Source organism: Canis lupus, chromosome 14, assembly GCF_003254725.2.
Source record: "Canis lupus dingo isolate Sandy chromosome 14, ASM325472v2, whole genome shotgun sequence".
Classification (NCBI taxonomy): domain Eukaryota; kingdom Metazoa; phylum Chordata; class Mammalia; order Carnivora; family Canidae; genus Canis; species Canis lupus.
The window spans coordinates 6190018-6213131 of NC_064256.1; the positions used below are offsets into that span (position 1 = coordinate 6190018).

At 44.2% G+C, this 23114-nt stretch overlaps 2 protein-coding genes and 1 long non-coding RNA gene across 13 annotated transcripts in view; 2 read left to right on the forward strand and 1 right to left on the reverse strand.

Moving 5' to 3' along the window:
• Positions 1-946, forward strand: part of COPG2 (COPI coat complex subunit gamma 2) — a 117024-nt gene extending 116078 nt beyond the window's left edge. For both annotated transcript variants that reach the window (XM_025471663.3, XM_025471665.3), the window contains one exon: positions 378-946. In XM_025471663.3, coding sequence (XP_025327448.1) covers positions 378-508 — 131 coding nt within the window. In that variant the 3' untranslated portion in view covers positions 509-946. The remainder of the gene's footprint in view (positions 1-377) is intronic.
• MEST (mesoderm specific transcript) lies at positions 894-19587 on the reverse strand. Of its 10 annotated transcripts, XM_025471669.3 has the most exons (14): positions 14109-14327; positions 13253-13397; positions 13070-13109; positions 10773-10927; positions 9020-9099; positions 8589-8681; positions 8305-8441; positions 8072-8130; positions 6966-7006; positions 6367-6437; positions 6015-6116; positions 5366-5442; positions 3121-3184; positions 894-2252 (listed from the first exon to the last, which is right to left on the reverse strand). In XM_025471669.3, exons 4-14 carry the CDS (start codon positions 10924-10926, stop codon positions 2135-2137), a joined length of 996 nt encoding a protein of 331 aa, XP_025327454.1. In that variant the 5' UTR covers position 10927; positions 13070-13109; positions 13253-13397; positions 14109-14327; the 3' UTR covers positions 894-2134. The 10 variants fall into 10 exon arrangements, with proteins under 10 accessions (XP_025327454.1, XP_048949424.1, XP_025327453.1 ...); XM_049093467.1 differs by lacking the exon at positions 13253-13397; XM_025471668.3 differs by lacking the exons at positions 13070-13109; positions 13253-13397; positions 14109-14327 and adding an exon at positions 19440-19587.
• LOC125752450 (uncharacterized) lies at positions 5438-6647 on the forward strand. The gene is made up of 2 exons (XR_007401967.1): positions 5438-5644; positions 6334-6647. It is a non-coding gene; the product is annotated as an uncharacterized LOC125752450 (long non-coding RNA).
• Positions 19588-23114: the final 3527 nt, after the last annotated feature.

A 23114-nucleotide genomic window follows, 5' to 3' on the forward strand; every position in this document is an offset into this window, starting at 1 on the left:
TCAATATGAATAATTTGTTTAGCTATGCAATTATTTGCAGGCTATCCTTAGGCTGTTCTTTTAAGGAGTAAACTTAGCCTAAAACACTTAAATCCCTCCCACAGATACCAATGCCACCATTTCCCCACCTTTGAGACTCCAAATTAGTATTACTGAATACCTTCTATGTGCCTGGTATCATGGGAATACAAAAGATTATTTAAAATTTGTACACAGGATTCAATTCTCACCATAAGCACTAATCTCTAGAAAAGCTAAACTAAAATAATAGAAAGGAAATGCAGGCCGTGCATGACATATTTCATTATTCAGAGTTTTTTTTTTGTTTTGTTTTGTTTTTTGAGTTCTTAATATAGTTTTCCTTGCTTTTTTCTCAGGTGTATACAGAGGTGGCTATGACTTATTGGTGAGGTCCAGGCTGGCCTTAGCAGATGGAGTGACCATGCAGGTGACTGTCAGAAGCAAAGAGGGAACACCTGTAGATGTTATCTTGGCTTCTGTTGGATAAATGTTTACTGGGCGAGATGAAGTTGATGCATACTTCACTGTCAGTGGGCTTTTAGGCTAGTGGCATGAATTTCCCAGAATCATACTTTAAAGATTAATGTCTTTGGAGAAGCAAATTAAATATTTGGCCCTGAGCCAGCAGATCAAGCAAGTATCTGTCCTTGTGCATGTAAATTCTTTTCTTTTCTTTTTTTTTTTTATTACACTTGGTCAACTTTGGTATGATAGTACAGCTTTGGGTGATCTTGCAAATCAAATACTATCCTGTACCCCAGCTGCTTAACTTCATTATATTTTTTAATTTAATGTGTGTCTGAAAGCTCCTGACAATGTTGGAAAATATTTTATCCCAGAGGGGTGGTGGGGGAGGGGAAGCCAGAGTCCACTTTTGTCAAAATTCATTTTTATTAATAGAAAATAAACACTTATTCCAGTTTCAGTTGTTATACTTGAAGTTGCTAATAAAAAAAAAAGAATTTAAAATAATCACTTAATCATCCTGTTTCGACTAAGACAATGAAGCTGTGGCTTAAAAAAAATTCAGCACCATTTGCTCATATAGGTCTTTCAGAATTTGTTCTTAAAGTTTCTGGAACTTTCCTGTCTGTTAAGTACAGGAGTTACTGAGCTACATGAGGAAGTCTCTCTGAGACGACCAATGAGAAGTTACGTTAAGCAGTTGTCATAAAAGGAATCCCTGTATGGTAACCTGGACTATACAAAGATCCCCTCCCCTCCAGCTCAGGAGGGACATGCCTCTAAGCACTGAGGTATGAAGAGTCAGACTGTTATTTGCTGTTAGAATTAGCTAATAACAGTAAATCTCTGGCACAGATGCTACTGGTCTATAGTATCCTGTGATTTTAGGAACTTCTGTAAATAGTTTCGATTTAATTCACTTTATTCAGAAATTAAACCTGTTTAATAAAGTTCACTACTCTGCCAGAGTATCTGCTGGTTTAGTATCCTTAAAAAATATATATCATACGTGTAGGTAACTCATAGTCTTAAAGTATACTTATTAGAATACTGCATTATTCAAACCAAAACCTATTTTAACAACATGTTTATAATTAAAAGCAGCCAATGAAATGAAATTCCAAGTTATGACAAGGGAGGCTCACTCTCACTTGAAGCTGTGTTGCTTAGAGAACTTTAAAAAAAAAAAAAAAAAAAGCATATGCCCTTAAAGTAATCCAAGGACAGGTCAGGAGACACCCTCTCCTCATTCTTTACTATAGGACTCCAGTTAAGGATGGGCCAGAAATGAGCCTTTCTAGATATTTCAGAAAAGTCCATAGATGGGTTATAAAGACTTTTAAGAATGTCTCTGTATCTATCTGTGAGTAGTGCTTATCAGGATTTCCTAACAGCACAAAGGCAAGTCCATATACTCGCTCAGCTGTGAGAAGAATGGGAGGTGGACTGGGCGGACTGTTAGGACCATCCTTAGCTGGAGCTTCAGTGGGTTTTTTACTATATGCTGATCACCAATGTAAGTCTAGGCGGACTTTTGTGAGAGAATAGTGTTTGTGGCCAGGACCTCTTTTGGGCATCTCTTCCTAAGTAGAATACACAACAGATAAGGGAGTAGGGGAGGTAATACAGGGAAGCTACTCTTTCCAGCTCAGAAGGAGTTGATGAAGCCCATATATGCATTCAAGAAGCCCATGGGATCCTCTAGCTGTGGATAGTGGCTAATGTGGTCATCCAGAATCGACACTGTGGACCGCGGCAGCGTTTTCCTAGTGGAAGAGAACAGCATGTAGGTGAACTTGAGGCTGGAGGGAGGGGACGGATGCAAGCCAGTGGGCAGCCCCAGTAAAGGCCCTTGCGGACATACCACACTGGAAGGAACCAACAAAGAGCTTATTCACCTTCTACTTTGGAATTGCAGCTGAAGCCTATAAACTTGCCAATTCCATTTATGACATAAACAGACTAGTTCTTAAATGTTCATAATCCAACAGACAACAACTTGAAAATATAACACTTGGCAACATCTGCCCAAGCAGGATGACTTCCAGCTCCTTGGAGAAGCATGAGGCATCAAACAAGTGGGACACTCAGCAACTCACTGTCCAAGTAAAGATAACAGAAGACCTTCCTTAATGCTGGGAGATGAGGGGAGGGCATTTGGTTTGAACTTAAATGTACACTATTTATTACTGGGTTGTTTTTGCTGGGCCAGGTGAAGGTATGAGACAGTCTTATGTGATATAGTCAAGATTTCATATTCCAACACCTTCTGAGTAAGTCCTAGAGAAAATAGCAACCAATGAGAAGGCACTTTCCCACAGTGTGCTCTTCTCAATCTCTCCTGTAGTCTGCTTAGCTGAGGTGGAGGAGTTAGCTTTATGATCAGCCTAAAGCAAACATTTCTTAAAATAGATCTGCTTCCACTCCTTGGTTCACATGGTAGCTTTTTCTTACCTGTACTCCTAGGAATATGTAGTAACCATGACAATGAAAACAGACTGTATAAATCAAGATTCCCCAATTCATCCTTTTCTAATATGTTTTTCCTGGATGAACAGCCAGTGAGGGCAGTGGCTCTCCTGCTTACCACTGTCACCATGAGGAACAAAGCAAGGACCCTTTAGGGAGACTCACCTGTACAGCTCCAAAAACTCTGGATAGGGATTTACAGGATCCAGTGGCCCATAGATAAAATGAACTAGGAAAGACAAGAAAAATGAATTACTAAAGCTCTCACATCTATTCTCCTACCCCTTCAAAAAAAAAAAAAATGTTTTTCCAATTTTCTTGAGAAACAATTATCATATCACTGCATGTAAGTTTAAAGCATACAGCATGATGGTTTATGTATATTGTGAAATGATTACCACAATAGATTTAGTTCACATCCATCTCATAAAAACACAATGAAAAGAAAAAGAAATTCTGCTTATGATGAAAGTCTGGATCTCTCTCTCTCTCAACAACTACTGTTAGCTGTCGTGGTCATGGTGTAGATTACATCCCTAGCACTTATTCATAAGTACAAGGTTGTACATCTTGACTCCTTTCCTCCTTTCCCCTCCCCCCCAACCTCTAGTAACCACAAATCTATTCTCTTTTCCTCTAGGTTGGTGGGGTTCTTTTAGATCCCACATATGAGATCATGCGGTATTTGTCTTTCTGTCTGACCATCTCTCAGCATAATGCCTTATAAGTCCATCCACGTTGTCACAAATCCTTGAGACTGCTTTACTATGGCCAAATAATATTCCACTGTGGGGTATGTGTGTGTATTGCAATTCTTCATCCATTTGCTGAATGATGGACACAGAGGCTATTTCTATCTTGGCTACTGTAAACAATGCTGCTATAAACAATGAGGTGCAGACATCTTTTCAAATTAGTATTTTCATTTCCTTTGGATATATTCCCAGAACTGGAGTTGCTGGATCATATGGTTGTTCTATTTCTAATTTTTTGAGAATCTTCTATACTGTTTTCCACTGTGGCTATACCCATATCCAATCTCACCACTAATGTACAAAGGTTCGCTTTCCTCCACATCCGCCCCAACACTTACTATCTCTTCTCTTTCTGATGATGGACATTCTAACAGGTGTGAGGTCATATCTCATTGTGATTTTAATTTGCATTTCCAGTGATATGGAACTCTTTTCATGTACCTGTTGGCCTTTACTAGATCTTCTTTGCAGAAACATCTATTCATGGGGGGATCCCTGGGTGGCTCAGTGGTTTGGCGCCTCCCTTCAGCCCAGGGTGTAAACCTGGGGTCCCGGGATCGAGTCCCACATCGGGCTCCCTGCATGGAGCCTGCTTCTCCCTCTGCCTGTGTCTCTGCCTCTCTCTCTGTGTCTCTCATGAATAAATAAATAAAATCTTAAAAAAAAAAGGAAAAAGAAAGAAAGAAAGAAAGATCTATTCGTGTCTTTTGCCCAGTTTTTAATTGGCTTCTTTGCTGAGTGTATGAATTTTTTATATATTTGGGATATTAACAGCTTATCAAATATATGGTTTGCAAATATTTTTCCCATTTATTTGTGGTCTCGTTTGCCATCCAGAGCTTTTTTAGTGTGATGTAGTCCCGCTGACATATGCTAGAAAACCTAGCTTCTTTCAGTAAGTAGGTTACAAGGAACTTCTGAGAATAAGCCTAACAAGTCCATTTGGGACAGTTCTCCTATATACAGACATTTGGTCCCTCTCCCAGAGCTCTTCTGTGCCTGAACCAAAAAGCACTAAGCCTCGCTATCCATGTTCTCTTCCTATAAATCCAGCATACCGTCATTATTTAAAGGTCTCCCTCCAGTTATAACTGACCGCTGACATTTTAAATCAACCACTAATTTCTAAAGCACTACTATGTATGAGACACTGCACCGATTTTTTTTTCTTTTTAAATCTGTAAGATTGTAAGACAAATGAGCAGAAACCACCTACAGCCTCTTGATTAGTAATCTAAACCGCCTTCTGTCCCAGCCATTCAGCATGTGATGTGGCAACCACTGACACTGTGCAGCACAAAAGCCAGTCATACTCCCACTCCTGACAGCGATAGCACAACTACCTCTGCAGCAGCTTCTCACTATTTTATATACTGAACTCCACAATGCATATCACTGGTATTCCAGATTGGTGGGTAGGGCTGCCAGATTAAATAAAAGATGCCCAGTTAAATTTGAATTTCACATAAGTAATGATTTTTTTAGTATAAATATGTCAAAATATTGCAAAGCACATACTTATTCTAAAAATGTAGGTTGTTTATCTGAAATTCAAATTTAGCTGGGTGTCTTGTATTTTTATTTGCTGAATCTGGCAATTATTTTAACCCTCAGTCCTATCAAGCCCTATCAAGATGTAATAAAGAAATACTCACTGGGAATAGTTACAGAAGCAAGAGCTCCCACCCAGCGTCTTCTAAACTTCTTCCTCTGGTTGATGTACTGTAAGAGACTATAGGACAGAGAAGTCAGCAAAGAGTAGAACAAGAAATTTTTATTGTCATAGGAATGCAAAGGCATTCTAAAACGAAAGCTGCTACATTCTCATTTGGACCAAGTCATGAGCATTCTTTGTATATGACCAAGAACTCTCCATTCTCTGTCCTGTTGCTATGGAAAAGATACGACAAAGAAGTAGACACGTATTTTGAGAGGTATAGGCTCCTTTTACAACCATGATTAGACATGATTGTCTAAACATGATTTTGAGGCATTTAATACTCACAAAAAGCCCAAAGTAGGATTTGCCAAAGTGGATGGGCCAGTTACAAACTGAATTAGCATTAGAATTTGCAGCTGTTTATCTAAATTTTGTGTGCCTCGTGGCTTATAGTCATGGCTCACTAGTCTCGATTTCCTTCTCCTTAGAAAGGACAGCACATGACTTTTTGGTTTGCCTTAGAGATCAGAACCATCTTATGAGAAGGAACAAGCCAGAAAGGAACAGAATAAGCAATCCTTTACCTTTCCCCACTTCCCCCAAAAAAGCTTCTCTGGAAACCAAAGCAAAGTGTTATTTCTTACCTGTCGATAACTAAGTTCCCATCGTTGTTGCGAATCCCTGCCCACATGTCCCACAGCTCACTCTCAGAGGGGCGGGTGTACGGCCCAAAGACTGGGGTGAGACTGAAAGAGCCCGAGAGAGCAGGAAGATACATGTGAGAAGAATCCAGAATGTCAAATATGACTGGAACTTCACAGGTCACGCTGTCTGACCCTTAACTGATTTATGAATTCCTTCTCCTACTTCCCTGGCAAGTGGCCAACATCTTTGTTTTAAAGTATCAAACCCTAGGATTTGGCCCAGAATTTTAATGGCAACTTTTCACTACATTGTTCCCAGGCTATAGTGAATCAATCTTTGACAATGACTTACCCTCGGGAGAATACAAAGAAGTTCATCAATCGAGTGAGGATGGGTGACAACATGCCTCCATCTTTGAGAAGCTGTAGGTAAAGAAGTAAAGATTTGAGAGGAAGAAAACCACTAAGCAGGACAAAAGTTTTATATCAGGAACTAAAAAAGGATTTCAGTCAAATGTCCTTCCACTGAAACATTTATTGGCTTTTCATTTTTTGTTTTGCCTACCCCTTCTCTTATGGAAGACAAACCTATTTGTAATTACCCTTAAGATTACATTTCTATACTTCACTAAATTCCTGAGGCTTCTAACTGATGTACTCAACTTTAGGATATGATCTGTTCAGACATCATGCTAATGACACAAAACTCTAGATAGCTGTATTTCTGCAAATATTCGTTGATCTCTTACTCTCCGAAATGAGGCTTTACTTAGATGCTGCTTCCACTGCTTTATCAGCATAAGATGGAAAAAAAGTGACTTTATTAATGTAAATTCCTGAAGATTTTAACTATGGCCCATCATAGCAAGTATGGTCCTTATAAAGGTCATAGCATTCTTTATGTTGGTATAAATTTTAAAAACCAAAGACTTTGTGACTGGAGGAGCCAACCTTTTGGAGAAGGAGAGGACGGTGAGTCTCAGGAAATATACCTAGAGGAGAAAGAGACCTAGTAATTAGTAATTTAGTAATTTAGTAAAATTTAGTAATTTACCAACAACTTCAGGCCAAATATAAGTCTCTTACCAGAAACTATCCTCCCTATTTACTCTTCCCTTTGGGGCCTTTACTGTCAGAAACAGGATGATAAATAAAACTTAGTTCTGTTATCTAATTACTTCTCCAGGGAATTCTGCATTTAACAGGTTAAATTCTATCCCACTGGGATTACTTTCCCCATTGTAGGAGTAGAGAAGCAAGGAAAAGATAATGTCCATGATCATCCATAATGCTGATGACTAAGCCCTGACTCTCCTTGCCCTTTCTAACCATTCCTTAGAGCATCTAGTATTGTTAATGGTCCGCACTGCAAAAGAAACCAATGATTTTTTTCAGGGACCATAGGTCCGGGAGGGCTTGGGGTGGGAAACTAGAATTTTTCCCTTTCATTTTTCTCCAGAGTCAATGGGAGAAAGCCAGGAGTATCACTGATAAAGGGACAGACTCCTATCCCAATCTGCCCTTCCAGTATTTAGGGGAGATGTGTACTTTCATAGATTTATAAGCCAGGCTCCATGGCACACAAAGAAAAATGCCTCCTAAAGGTCTAATCAAAAGGTAACTAATTTCTAACTGAAACTTGGCCCTGCCATCAATGAAGAGTTTCTGCAACAAACCACAGGAGTATCAGAAGCACTTGGTGCTTCATCACAACTGTTTGCATAACCCACTGCAGGTGCTGCAGATAGTGCTTGCTATGCGATGCATTTAGAGAAGCACATGTTACTATTAACACAGCTGTTTATTCACTGTATGTTGATATAATCGGTTTCTTTTGTGATCCTACTCATTTTCTATATTTAAAAACATTATTCTGAGAAAGAGTCAATAAATGTCATTACCACCAAAGTAGTTCATGGCACAAAAAGGTCAAGGGCTTCTGGTTTAACTGCCTCTGGCTGCAGTCTCCTCGGATCACCACTTAGATGTCAAGGAGGTATCTCCCTGTGGCCCTTTGAGGCCACAGCTCACTTTCCGCCCACCACCATGGCAATTACCTCCATTTGACAGACAGAGACTCTTTATGGTAAGCCGGCCGGATCGATTCTGCTTGAACCTGGAAACAGGTGAGGGAAACACATCTAACTGAGTGCACATGCCAGGTCAGTGGCTGCAGACAAATCCCGAGGGGGGAAAGGAGCTATACAAGGAACCTGGGCATGATGCACTTTCCCTGCATCTCAAACCAGGGAGACCTGTGGACAGCACAGAAGTCTATGACTTCACCAACCTGTAGAGCAGCTCCTGAGCCACGATGTCCCCATAGTCATGAGACAAAAGGTTGACCCTCCGGTTCTGGAGCCCCAGGTGTCGCAGAAGTGCTTCCACAATGCTGGCCTGCTCGAATATGGAGTAGTGGTGTGGTCTCTAGGAGGGGTGGGAGGGGCACAGAGGGTGAGGGCACAGGGTGAGGGTGGGGTGTATGGGGTGAGGGCATGGGTGCAGATCTGTCTGCTAGCCCAATCCCCAGTCCTCGCCCACCCCACCCCCTCCCCAACCCCACCTCAGCCCCACCTTAATGCCGCTTACTGGTTTGTCACTGAAGCCAAAGCCCAAGAAATCAAGGGCAATCACTCGATGAAACCTCAGGGTCAGACCTTCCCAAATCTACATGAAAAAAAGACATGATGTGGATTTTGTTTCCTCTGACCTAAGCACAGGAATTTCTTTCCCATATTGGTTTAACAAACAGACTTCGATAAAGGGAAAATCTCACGAAACTACCACAGGCCCACAGATCCTCTTGGAGAACTCCAGCATTTTTAACTTGGCAATGATCCTTCCCAGATCACAAGAGTTTACTCCCTTACAGTAAACGAGGAACAGTTCTAAATCCTATTTTATTAATCAATTCAAATACATAAGAACCTTCCAGTGCTGACAACAAAACCTTTGATTTTGGATTTTTAAAGACACAGTAGGATCTAGAAATCTGAATTCATTACCTTGTACCAGTCATAGCTGGATGTTGGAAAGCCATGTAAAAGCACAACTATCTCAGGACTTCCAACCACACCCACAGAGTCTGGGAAGAAGAAAAGAAATCAGGCTGACTCCCTATAAAAATAACTTTGAAAATATTAAAATCTAAGTAATCTAGTATAAAGGATAAGAAACCCTGCTTAAATTAATGAAATAAAGAGAACATTGAAATAAAAAGAACATTCCTTTTTAAAATACAAGCTTACTGCTTTAAGTTAAAATGACATTTATTTTATTTTAATCTATATATTAAAAACTTGTAAATAGCACACTTTATATGAAAATACCAGAAGTCAACCTGCTTAATTTCACTTAGATTTTTTAAAGTATTTCCCCATTTCTTCCTCTATTCTATATTATCAATATGTAAATTATTTTCACAATAAAAAGTAAACTTGCACAGTTACAAGTATACAATCACAACATAAACACTATAGATTCTTTGTACCTTACCATTAAGGACCTCACAAAAATTCTCTATAATATAGCAACTCTTTCTCAACCTGGGGAATACCTTACTCTGTCTAGCATTTTTATTTCCCCCAGGGGAGATCCAATCCAATATCAAAAGCATAATGCTCAAACTATTAACAATTCTAACACGTATAGAAAAGGATTAGTCAATATAGACATGAACATTTTTCAATGTAGAAACATCTTTTACATTAGCCAAATATTTAAACAGTAAAATGCCCTGCTCAAAGTATTAATTAATCTAATTAGAAGACTAAAAACATTCATACATACTGTCAGTGGCAGGAGATTTGATAAGGTTTGCAAAAATAATTAGAAGCAATTTAAAAATATACTTATTCTTGAGAATCCATGCAAATAAAATCATTCCATTTACAAGTAGTATGGTTTGAAAATATATGGAAAAAGTAAAAATATACGTGAAGAGTTCCCTTCAACATGGACTATTTAAAACATTAAAAAACTGGAAACTAAATGACCAATATAAAGAAAAGTATATACTTACTTAGTTGAGTATAGCAAATGAGAGGAGGTCAGGAGCAATAATGAAAAACGGTTTATGACAAACATTTTTCGTTATTGCTCTTGACCCCCGCCCAAAAGACATCTTTCCCAATCTCGTTTCAGTTTCTTTGCCTGTAAAATCGGGTTTATGGCACCCGTCTCCAAGTAGTGTTGTAGAGATATTTAATCTTAAAGATAATAATGAAGGTTGAAAGCATAATTCAATGACTAGTATATGGTAATTACTTGATAAGTAGCAGTCATAATAATTATCATTAGCAAATTAATTTATACAAAAGTAAAAGGTTTAAATCACATTTAGTTATGCATATAACAATCTTTATAGAAAACAAAATGAAATCAGGGATGGAAGCAAACAACCAATGGTGGGTCTATATTGAACACTAGGGGCGCTCAAAGGAGAAAACCAGTATCTATCCATACAAATGAGGCTATGAAGAAAAATTATATACTGAAAAGCCAGTTCTACAGAAATCAGAATCTCAATTCTATCGCCCCCACCCCCCACTCCTCCCTGAAACAGTTTTTTGTGAGTTTCTCTGCTATGGAGTTACTCAGGGGAATTAACCCATTCCTTCAAGCACACTACACAGATAAAGGGATTCTTCATCCCCCTCCCCTCTGATGGGCAACAGACACCAAGAGACACAGAATAAGTGTCTCATTTATAATAGGTGCTATTATAAGTGCCAGGTGCTCCAACAATCCTCTTCTTACCTTGGTAGAAGATGCGCAGTCCCTTGTAGGTGAAAAATTTGCCCGATGACTTCCATGAGTGAAGAGCAGGAGAAAGCTGGGGTGGTGGGATGTGCAGATAGGCCGCCAGCAGGGGCACAGCTAACAGCCCTACCTGCACCCACCACTCCCTCATCCTGCAGGAGAATCAGAGACCTGGGGTAAGCACCCAGTTGATGCTGTATGTGCTCTTACAAGCCCCAAACTGATAAAATGGTGTGGGGAATTTCTATACCATACAGTGACTACCTTGCCCTTCATATGAACCATGGCAGGAAGTTTACCAAGAAGAATGTAAGCACACCTCTGCCTGCCATGCAATCACCATATTTGCTCACCATTCTAATTTTAAGGGAAAAAAAATATTATTTTAATGTGAAATCTTCCCCCTCTCCTTCCTACTTTAATCCCTCAGCACCCTCCCCCCGCCATTCTGCTTTTCTCAAGACCTGCTGAAGAAGTTTTTATGTAAAGTAAAAGGAAGTTAAGTATTGTGCACCTTTTCATTGGCTGTTATCAAAGCTTCCCCAGAAAAAAAAAGACTTCGTTCCTATTTATTCTAAAAGCTCTACCACCCACCCACCAGCCCCCACCAGTTAAACGTTAAATGTATAGATACATATATGTAGTTTTTTTTTTACCAATGTTTAAAAAAAGCATCACATGTCCTTAAACAGAGAGCTATTTTTTAATTTTTAATATTTATCAACTCTCTGACCCCAGTGAAGCCCCACTTTGTACTACTCTCTGGATCTGTGCTGAGAAACTGCTCCAGGTAAACAGTCTGTGAAATTAAGAAGCTAGGTGCACTGTATATTTCACTGTAAGCAGCTTTGTCATGACCCACAATATCTAATCTCTTGAGAGGTCAGGGCAGCAGATTATATTTTTGCTTTTCTTGCTGTTCTTAGCAGACTCTTGGGTGGCTCCATCTATTTAATTTTTTAGGATTGCCAGCTCTACCCCGCATACCCCTCAAAAAGGGGCAGAGTTCACACCCAACATCTGAAAATTGCTTTTTTGTCTTTAGAAGGAAAGCTCTGGTTTGCATACCCAAACTTCTCATGCCAGAGACTTCAGAAGTCCAGGTCAGTCTATTCACAATGAGGAATGCTAAACAGAAATTAGAGACATTTCCCTCTGTTTCAAGTTTATGACTGAGAATAGTCACCAGGAAAAGAATTATTAGTAGAAGTTCTCTCAAACTAACCAGAATGGAAATACCTTCTAAAATGAAAAATGAGTCGTCAAGAAAATAGAGTTATAAATGAATTAGGGAAATGAACTGTTAAAGCCCTGATAAAAATGGCTTTGTGTGTGTACACACACCCTTCCACCATTTTGCCTGTAATCTGGCCACAATCCCTAACCATTACAAACTAATTCAGCTCACAGAATGCTTTTTTTTTTTTTTTTTTTTTAAACTCAAAGACAAGTAAGGCTGTGGTCCCAGAGTGGTCAAATCACCATGCCCCTTAAACTCTGAATAGCGCCCCTGCCCATTTTTCTGGCATCACTAGGGCAGTCTTTCATTTGTTTGTTTCTCCAAAGCAGCTGTCCATAAAACAGACCAAATGATCTGGTTGTATCTTTCAAGTTAATATTACAAGTGATTTCCAAGAGATGCCCCCAAACATCATCATATCACCATTTTCACCCCACAACGGTAGCAGGCTACAGCCCAGTATGTACTTGAAAAATGAGATGACAAGAAGTATCAGGTTTGGATATCATTAGCTATCATCTGTCCCGTACTTCAGCTCAAACATTTGCACGTTCATATTTCATCACTCTTCCCGCTCTCCCCATCCCACCACCCCCCCTTCTCCCCATTTCATTCATTCAGGGGTTCCAGTGGACGGATATCTGCAATGACTCAGCAGAGAGCCAGGGAGGGGCTACTAGAGGAGCAAGCAGGAGGAGGCTCCCAGAATGGGGGGGGGGGGGGGATGGAAGGGGGGAGGAGCTGCAGGGAGGCGGGGGGGGGGGGGGGGGGGGGGGGGCAACAACTGTGCATTTTCCATTCCTGGACACCCCCACCCTCTATATCTTCCTTCTCTTCCACTCTGAGAAAGAAAAAAGGCAATCTTTCAGGAAGCCGTTTTCTGGTTTAATTACGTTGGTAAAAATGCCCCTAACGACATTTTAGGATTTTTAGTAGGGAAGCAATCTGGCAGTCAGAAGCCAAAAGGGATTAATCATTTTTTGACCAAAATCTCCATTACTTGATGAGCCACAAATCAAGAGTATAATAAATTCAGCAAACCCCAGTAACAAACCTGGAAATGAATCAACCCTTCCGAGCCTTGATTTCTTCGTCTTGTAAAGAAGAAAAAACACATTTAATACCACCAAACCTGCCACCTTCCAGCATCGCGGGGACTGTCAACTACTTTGTAAACCAATGCAAACAATTCATGTATAACATTACGACAGTTTGGTCACATCTGAAACATACTTACGCCTTGGTGATACGGTACTGCCAAGTTCTAGTCACACCTATGCAGTAGCTCACGCCACAGCGATACCAGGGTCTTCAAATCCTAAACTGCGCCACAGCGATACCGGGGTCTCGAAATCCTAAATTGTGCTCAGACGATGCGGGGTCTAGAAATCCAGTACCACGCCAGGGGAGTGCCGGGGTCTAAAAGCCCTACATCACACCAAGGCGTCACCCGGTCTACAAATCCTAAATCGCGCCTGAGCGATATCAAGGTCTAGAAATCCTAAATAGCGCCAGGGCGATCCCGGGGTCTAAAAATCCTAAACTACACCGGGGCGACGCCACGGTGTAGAAATCCTGAATCGCACAGCTGCAAAGCCGCGGTCTAGAAACCCTAAATCGCACCCGGGCAAAGACGCCGTCTAGAAATCCTAAATCGCGCTAGGGCAACGCCGGGGTCTAGAAATCCTGTATCTCACCAGGGTGACGCCAGGGTCTAAAAATCCTAAATTGCACCACGGCGACGATGGGGTCTAAAAATCCTAAACCGCATCCGAGCGACACCGGGATACAGAAATACCCAAACTGGGAGGTGCCCACCCTGAACATCCTAGTCCGTGCAGGAAGGACACCCCTCCCAGGCAGGCGGCCAGGACTCAGAGGGCAGGCAGGTGGGGTTTTGCCTCCGCCGCGGGAGTGGCCGCGCGGCCGCCGCGGCCCCGGCCCCGACCCCGGCCCCGGCCCCGGCCCCGGCCCCGGCCCGGCCCGGCCCCGACCCGCAGAGTCCCCGGCGGCCAGCCCACAGCGTCCCGGGGCCGGCGGCCCGGAGCCGGAGCCAGAGCCAGCCACACCCCCCGGCGCCGCCGCGCACCCACCTGCGGAGGCGATCTCGGCGCACCATGGCCGCGTCCTATCCCATGCCGCCCGGCACGCCGGCTTGCAGCACCGGGCACCGCAGCGCCCGCAGCGGGGCCGGCCGCCGGGCACAGCCTAGAGCCCCCGAAGGCGGCGCCGGCCGCGGCAAGCAGCGAGCGGCCACCCGGGCGTGCGCTGCGGCACTGCCCGAGGCGCGGCTGCCGCAGAGGAAGCGCCGGGACGCGCCGGTTGCCGCGGCAGTGCCGAGCGAGCGGGCACCGACTTTTAGAGCCCACCCGCGCCCCGCCCCTGGCCCGCCCCCCGCGCCGCAGTGCCCCTCCCGCCGCGCGGCGGCCGCCGCAGGGATGAAGCATCCTTCTCCCGGCAGCGCCTCTAGGGGGCACCTTTGGGGTTGTGGACCCCCGGCAGCACCCCGCCGCTCCCTCACAGGCCCCCCAGCCCTGAGCTTCAGGTCCTGCAGCAGCAATCCTCCTCTGGCGAGTCAACGCCGCAGGAAATTCACAACATCCCGAAATCCCGACACAGCCGCCCCAGCCATCGACCACCCCCACGGGCCCCCCAACTCCAGAGGTGGCCATGCGCCCTCAGGTGCCGTGGGGCTTAGGACGGCCAACCGTGGTGCCTGCTCCCGTCTGCACCACGCCCGAGGCATGGGCTCTGAACTCCCAACTCCGCGAGCGCCCAGTCCGAAGCAGCGGTGCTCGGGCGCCCCGCACCTCCCAGGCCCCTAACTCTGGGCAACCAGCAAGGACACAACCAAACGGCTAGGGCCTACTACCAATCTCATCGGCTGACTCGAGGGCCAGCGGCTAGGAGGCAAAAACGGCGACACTTGGTGCAAAGTCTGGGTTCTCTCTCTCACCGTGGCCATGGCCGCGGCGACAGGCACGTTTCCTTTGCAGCAGCACTACGTGGCCCGCATGCCAGAGCCTCGCCGCAGCCCTCTCGCCGCACCCGCTCCCAGCAAAGGGCCCGTAGCACGCCAGAGAGAATGATCTTCACGATTACGAGGACCAAAACGCCCCCTCTTTAAAATGTACGACTGAATCACAATGCAAGGGCCACAGCGGTACAGGCAAGAGGGAAAGAATTTTCTTCTTCATCTATAATCCGTTAAAAGGCATATATGACGCCTTTGAAAAGAAAAGTGTAGGGAATCATAGCGTCTACGTTCATTTTCTGGCTATAAACTTAAACTCTGACGAACGCGCGCGCGGGATGCGAGGGAGCCAGGCAGCCCAAGCAGTGCCGGCTCCCTCCAGCCGGGGCGCTGCAGGCCTCTCCTTCCACTCATGCCCGCCAGCCCGGGCCATTCCACAGCCCGAACGCAGCCGAGCCCACCCAAGGCCACCCGGCACCTAACACAGCACTGGGAGGTAAGGGCCACCAACCAGACACAGGAGACACCACTTATCAGGCAAACGTGTGGCACATCCTAGAGTACACTTCTACTGGTGTCCGATGGACAGGGTTGTGAAATTAAGCTTGTTTTTAGCACCTACAGTGAGCTAAGGGCTGGGGATACAAAGATGAATGAGAAATGCCCCCTGTCCCTGAGCAAGATGCAGGCAAGAACTGACACTGCTTAAATTTTCCCTTGAATTTCCTGGCAACATTTTGTGACAGGTTGGCCCCCTCCCCCTAACATGTAAGGCCCTCAAAGGCCGAGCCCAAGAATTATTCACCTTTTTTATCCCCAGAGCCTGCCACAGTACCAGCCACAAAGCAGGCCCCTAATAAATACTGCATGAATAAGTACAAGAATTTGAGGGCGCACAGGGGAGGAAGTAATTAAGGAGAGGGGGGAGGGTTGTCTTGAATGATGAATAGACGTTTACGGAGAGACAAAGAGCATTCCAACCAGAGGGGACGGCATTTGCAAAGCACCGGAGGCACAGGACTGCACAACCTTTGGGGAAAACTGCGAGTCCTTTGGGTCCTGCACCGACAGGCAAAAAATTTGGCTACAAAGAGTATTTCATCCTAAGGAGTTTGGAATTTGTCCTAAAGAAAATAAGATGCCACAAATGGATGTAAACCCTTTATGGACCTAATTGGTTACTTACCAAAATATAAATTACTCCCTTTAACAGTTGAAGATTACCTGTTTTAACTACCATCTCTTAAGGACTGAATTAATTACTTAGCAAAAATTTAAATCAGCCCTCTCAACGAAGTAAAGGTTTTTCCCATTTTAATTAGGATGACAGTGACCTTTGCATTATTTTCTTTTCGCATTTGTTGTCAATGGAACCAATGAGTTCTGCGGATTCCACACTTTCATTCTCACCACACCAGAAGCACCAGTATCCAAGACAAGGCAGTTTTGTATTTAATGGACTGAGAGCTCACAAAGAATCTTATTCTGAAAGCCACAGAACAAGTGGGCAGATAGGAGAAACTGTTGGGGGAAGGGGTAGGGAGGGGATCAAGGAAGCTCTTGAAGACAACAGGAATTCTAAGTCGGTGCTCAAGAGAAACCCTCCAGGATAGAATGGCTAGGAAAAACTTCCTTGGAGAAGACGGAATCGAGGGTTGAAGACTTCAAACCCGGAACTCGCTTAGATGAAGAAAACATTCCCATTTGGAAGACCCTCCAGTCCAGAGGCAAAGGAGTCTGAACAACGCAGAGAATACTATGAGAGGTCAGCTTGACGGATGCCGGGAATTTGCTCTCCAAAAGTTGAAGGAGAAAATGCTAGCAATAATGCCCCAGGAGCCAAAGGGTTAATGAATTTCCTAAATGTGCCTGCCTTACTTAGAAAGAAGCTTCCTCCACCGGGGAGAATCTGGCCCAAGGTATGAAACAGTCCAAGTGCCTGAGAAAACATGTAACCATACATAAATCCAAAGTCTGCCTCCGGCTCGCTCTCAGTACAATCTTTCAGTTCTTGGATACAGACACTACACTACACCGACATCCCATGCAGCGCATTCCCTCAACCAGTAGCTTATCATACACTCCTGTCACATTCCAGTTCTAAGATGGTCCCACATAATAAGACCTCGGACGTGTGCAAAAATTAGTGTCGAAAGCTCAGCATTCATTGTACAACAGTGGTATGAGATCAGCGGGGCTGGTACACAGATTCAATAATCTTATTTTTTTAACGCCAGTCTGAGACCCATATTATGATAAGCACCAGGATATTTCTGCAGATGATGAGACAGAACTGGGACTGCCACTTGGAAGAGCCCTCTATAATTAACGATTCAGATAAATGGAAGTTCGACATGGGAGAAATTTGGTTGAACAGCAGTGTGTGAGAGACTTGGGGCTTTAGGTGACAGTGAGTCAATGTGATATGGCTCTAAATACACCACTGTAGATTGCAGAATGTGATTAGAGAAGCCCTGGGAATAAATTAATCCTACTCTATTTTGCTAGTTAGACTTCACAGAAAGTGTTTCATTCTGTTTTACAAAGCAATTTAAGAGACACATAAACAGGAATTTGTTCAGAGACCACCTAAAATGCATTGCAAATTGTGTCACTGAAGGTATAACTGCTCTCATATTTTAAGCATGGATCTTCACCAATTTATCCCTAATCCTTACAATAACTCAGCAAGAGGACTATTTTCATCCACATTTTGCAGAGAAAGATAGAGCAGCTCAGAGCACTGGGTGTTAGTATGTAAAAGGCTGGGAACTGAACACAGATGTGTCTGGCTCCAAAGCTGGCGTTCTTTCCACTACCCCACACTGCCTCCCTGTTTAAAATAACCGGGTATGTTTAGTTGGAAGAAAAGAAGCCTTGTGGAGTAAGTGGAAGAAGGAAATGTGTTAGCAGTCCTCAAATATTTGTGGAAGCAGCATTAGACATTTTATTCTGTATGGCTCCAATGAGTGCAAATTGTAGAGAAACAGATGTCGATTCAACATAAAGAATTTTCCAACAGTCAGGTCTGTCTAGAGAGACTGAGCGGCTCAGCCATTTTGGGACGTGACAAGTTCCCCGTCACTAGGGACTGGGTAGCCCTGTGGCAGGTATGCAAGCTCTGGAGGAGTGCACAAGTGACCTTAATGGTCTTTTCCCACCTGACAGGAGTGGATCAGAGTGATATTGGAACTTGGCCAGGGTGACCCCTCTACTGAAGGGTCAAATCCAGAACTAGGTCTTCCCTGGGGGTCTCTCAGCTCACAACTCTTTGTACAACATGATGTTTCATGCCAAGAGCAAGACAAATTGAAATCCTCAGAAGAATCACATCAACCTCCCTCTTGGCCAAATTTAATCAATATGTCCCAAAAGTGACTGGTATTTTCCTCTTCAAGCTCATTTTTGGGTAAAAGTCTTTGGCTGCAGAAAGTTTCAAAAGATGTGCGGCAGAGAAGCAAAAAGTGAATAATCCATTAACCAGATAAAATGAACCTAAGTGACAACTGTTTCTATAGATTACAATATCACTGGGCCCCCTAAAATATCTTGACACAGCCTCTGCATTACTGGGCATATCTATCTCCATAATCCCGCACCTGGTCCCATCCCACTCACTGGTCCATGCCTACAGTGCATCTTACAGTCACACAGATAAGATAATAGGTTGAAGGATTTGAAACAAAATTGTCTCTTGCATTTTTACAGCTCTTTGCCTTTCACATATATTATCTCATCTGCTGCTCACCACAGTCCTCTAAGGAAAACAGCTACCTTCTTTCAGACAGACAAGCAATTTCCTAGCTGCCTGGGGAAGAGAGGACGACAGTACACAACTCACTTTAAAAAAAAGAAAAAAACTCCTTTCCACATTAGGTTATTCCCCCAGCCTGGAGGATCAACCCAGAAGCAGGTGTTTCTCTTTCCCTCTCTTGCTCTCGGCCTCACACCTCCCTCCTCCCCCGCCCCGCCCGCCCCAGTCCCCCCACCCCACGCTCGCCTGGCAGCGCCCCGCGAGGGGCTCCAACTCCACGCGGCCACGTCCCCGCACCCCACTCTCGCCCAGGCCCACGTGGCTGCCACGTTCCTGACCACGAGCCTACGGCGTCCCCGTCCCCGTCCCCGTCCCCGAGGGGGAAGACACAGCCTCCCGGAGCGGAGTCCCGGCCCCCTAGGGGGGCGGTCACGCCTAGGGCGAGGGGTAGGGGGCTTTTGTGTTCTCGCCCCACCCCGGGCTCCGGGGGGATGACGACCGAGGACCTCGCCCATGTGGCCCTCGTGTGGCGCGCACACCTCGTGCAGCCACCCACGAACCCCGGCGCGTCCTGCACGCCCTCCTGGGCTCAGGAGGAGCTCAGGGCCCGGTCCACGCAGACCATCCACGGACCCCAAGTGTGGCCTGGGGAGGTGAGGGTGGGGGTGGCCACTTCCCCCCCCCCCCCCCCCTTACCTGATTCAGGTAAGACCTGGGCTACAAGACTCCATGTTTGGGGAAAACGGTTGCGCATGCGCGTCCTGCGGCCAGAGGTTGTGGGCCTCACCCCAGGCCCCAGGGAGGACCCGGCCAAGCCACCGAAAACCCGGCTCTGGGCTAGAGCGTCGCCACCTCCGAGCACCGGCAGGTCGCCCCCAGCCCAACATGTGCAGCCACCTTCTCCCTGCCGGGCGTCAGCGCCACCTATTGGAAAGGGTATGAAATGGCAGGCTGTGCCATTGAGAAGGGTCTACGGGATCGGATAAGGGAGAATAAACTTTTACGGGGCTTCATCTTTTATGTGATAAACTGAAGGCCCAAGAACAGATATTTGGGTAGATGTAGATGTCTTCCATAGAGCCTTCCATATCTCAGCCATTCATAGCGCCTAACGGCTCACAATACCCTAAAGGCTCCCTAATCTACATCTCCAGCTGCATCCTCTACTTCAAACTCAGATGCACATTATTTCCCTGCTTTCTGTTCTCCTTCACAGGAATGGTGCACACACATCCAATACTCAACAAGGGCTAGGTTAAATTCACTACCCTTCCTCCATGTCCTCCCCTTCCCACTCTACAAATGGACTCCCAAGAACCCGGACTTCCTTCTATATTCTCTATCTTGGTTAATGACATTACCATCTACTCCAGTCTCCCACACACAATCACCAATACCTGGGACATAATGGAATGAGGCTTAAAAGCCTGGCAGCTTTGGGAATAGATGCCAGCACGTTCCTTCCTTCCCCTTCATTTCCATCTTACTTCCCAAGTGTCTCTTGAATTCATCTGGCTCCCCTCTGTTCCTACCATCATTTGCTCTTATTCAGGCCTCATTATCGTTCACTTGGACTACTGCTTCTTTTTTTTTTTTTTTTTTTTAATTTTTATTTATGATAGTCACAGAGAGAGAGAGGCAGAGACATAGGCAGCGGGAGAAGCAGGCTCCATGCACCGAGAGCCCGATGTGGGATTCGATCCCGGGTCTCCAGGATCGCGCCCTGGGCCAAAGGCAGGCACCAAACCGCTGCGCCACCCAGGGATCCCTGGATTACTGCTTCTAATTGGTTTCCAGGTCTCCACCATCATATCTTTCTAATCCATTATTCACACAGCTGCCAGGGATTTTTCTTAAAACTCTTACCTGCTTCCCTATTGCCAATGCTAAATTCAAACTCTTTAGCCTGCCATGCAAAACATTACAAAATCTGGTCCTTTCCCTAGAATCTTCTCTCATACCATTCCCACCTATCCCATCCCCACCCCCAAACTTCATAATCTAACCAAACATTACTAATTGTAGTTCCTCCCAAACACTGTGGGTTTCCTTTCCCCATGTTCTCCATGCACACATATTCTTTCTCCCTACAAAATATATCCTTCCCCACTTTGCTACCTAAAAATTTCATTCCTCAAAACTCAACTTAGTTGTCACATCCTCTTGCAAGCCTTTCCTGAAATCTTCCCACAGAGATAATCACACTCTCCTTTGTGATATCTGTGTCCCTTGCACACACTTCAGCAGTTGCACTTACCACACCGTATTGTGATGACACTAGCATCTCTCTCGTCTCTCCCTCCACACTGCTGAGCTCCTTGAGGACAAGGACAGCATCTTGTTCATTTCTGATTCCCTTGTGCCAATCCAGCATTTTCTAATAATGATAAGAATGAATAAGGCACACATTTGTTGGTCAGTATGTGCCAGACTATGCTAAACTCTCTCTCTATATATAATTTAATTCTAACACATAAAAAGAACTGTTATTGTCCTTATCTTACCAATGAGACAACTGAGGCTTTGAAAGTTTGTGGAACTCAAATGATATATGAAAAATCATTTTTTAAAAGTATCATTTAGATCATTTTTTAAAAGTATCAATACTTTTACAGAGTTAGTTTAATTTTTAAAGGGAAAACACACAACTATTCTACAGTAGTGGATAGAAACAGACTGTTTTAATTTAAAGTAATGGTACAGAAGGCCAAATAAATACCCTTGATGTCAAGTGAAATAAGAAAACAATCCTGCTGTTACTCTGTATGATCTTATTATATGCGATGTTATGAATATTTTTATATTGTAAACTGATAAGTATTTTTTTCAAAACCCCTTCTGCATAAGTGGGGAAGGAGAGATCTAAATTCAAAGAGTCACCATCAGAATGCACAAGAAGTTGCTGGAGGAGCATCTGGATGGCTCAGGTGGTTAAGTGTCCAGCTCTTGATTTCGGCTCAGGTCATGATCTCAGGGTTGTGAGATCAAGCCCCCAGTCAAGCACCATACTGGGTATGAAGACTGCTTAAACTTCTTTCTCCTTCTGCCCTTTCTCTTTTTCTCTCTCAATAATAAATAAAATTCTTTAAAAGAAGAAAAGATTCTCTCTTTTCCTCTCCCCCCCCACACCCCCCTCTTAAAAAAAATAGTTGGTGATGAGGATACCAAAATATTGTGTGAGATGCCTGAGGTCTAAATGAGTTAATATTTGTAAAGCACTTCAAAGAGTGCCTGGCACATAGGAAGTACTATATTATTGCTACTGCTATTACTGTTGTTGCTGTTAAGATCTTCAATAGCTCCCAATCCAGTGGTACAGATAAGCACATAAGCTGGTAACAAGCAAGGTGATGAATGAATAATACAGCTATGTTCCCAGAGGGGGAAGGGGCAGGCATCTTCCCTGGGAATAGGAAGAAGGGCAGGGAAACAAGATGGTATCCAGAGATCACATGACTGAGGAAGGTGCAAGTTGCTCGCACTAGAGCACACCACCAAACTTCTGCAAAAACATCTGCCAGCAAATCTCTAATATTTGAAGTTTCCCCACTATTCTAAGCATTCTTTGGCGCTGGCACAGGGATGGCGCATTAACCACTGGGCAAAAGAATAAGACTTTCACCAAGTTGACATGAAAGTATGCAGGAGGGAGAAAGGTGAAGCTTATGATAGTGTGGCCCTGTACTCAAAGGAGGTTCCAACTCCATGTGGAAGTCCAACTGGGATAATCACAACTCCATGAAGGAAAAGCACATGCCCATCCCCCAGGCTGTAGTCCCTCCCTAGCAGAGGAGAGACAGCTGGGCGCAGCCTTGGTGATGTATGCCCTGAGCAAGAAGGAAGGGCTAGACAGCAGAGGCCCTCATCCAGCTTGGCAGGCACTGCCCAAGAAGGCCCACTTCTTTCCTCCAAACCCATGCCAGGTGTCTAGCACACTAACCCAGTGTTTCCTAAGCCAAACGGCATGGAAGGCTGCTTAAAAGTCTACATTCTTTACCACAGGCCATTAACTTTATACGTAGGCAAACATATTTATGTTCCTCCCGTTCTTCAATAAACAGAGTAAAGAAACTTTCTGTGGGTAGTTCACTCTGGGCCAGTGAAATGAGGGCAGGTATTCTGATGGGAATAACTAATGAGACACATACAGAAGAAAAAGTTAAACATTCAACAGAGGAACACTGTTGGTGGAATTAAATAGATACAACTTTTTTGGAGGGCATTTTGGCAATGGCTATCAAAATTGACCTAGCAATTCCACTTTGCCAAATTTATCCTATGTATATACTCCTTGACATGTATTTAAGGATGAACAATGCTCCATTATTGGGGGGAAGGAGAGGGCTTTTTTAACTGGAAATAAGCTAAATG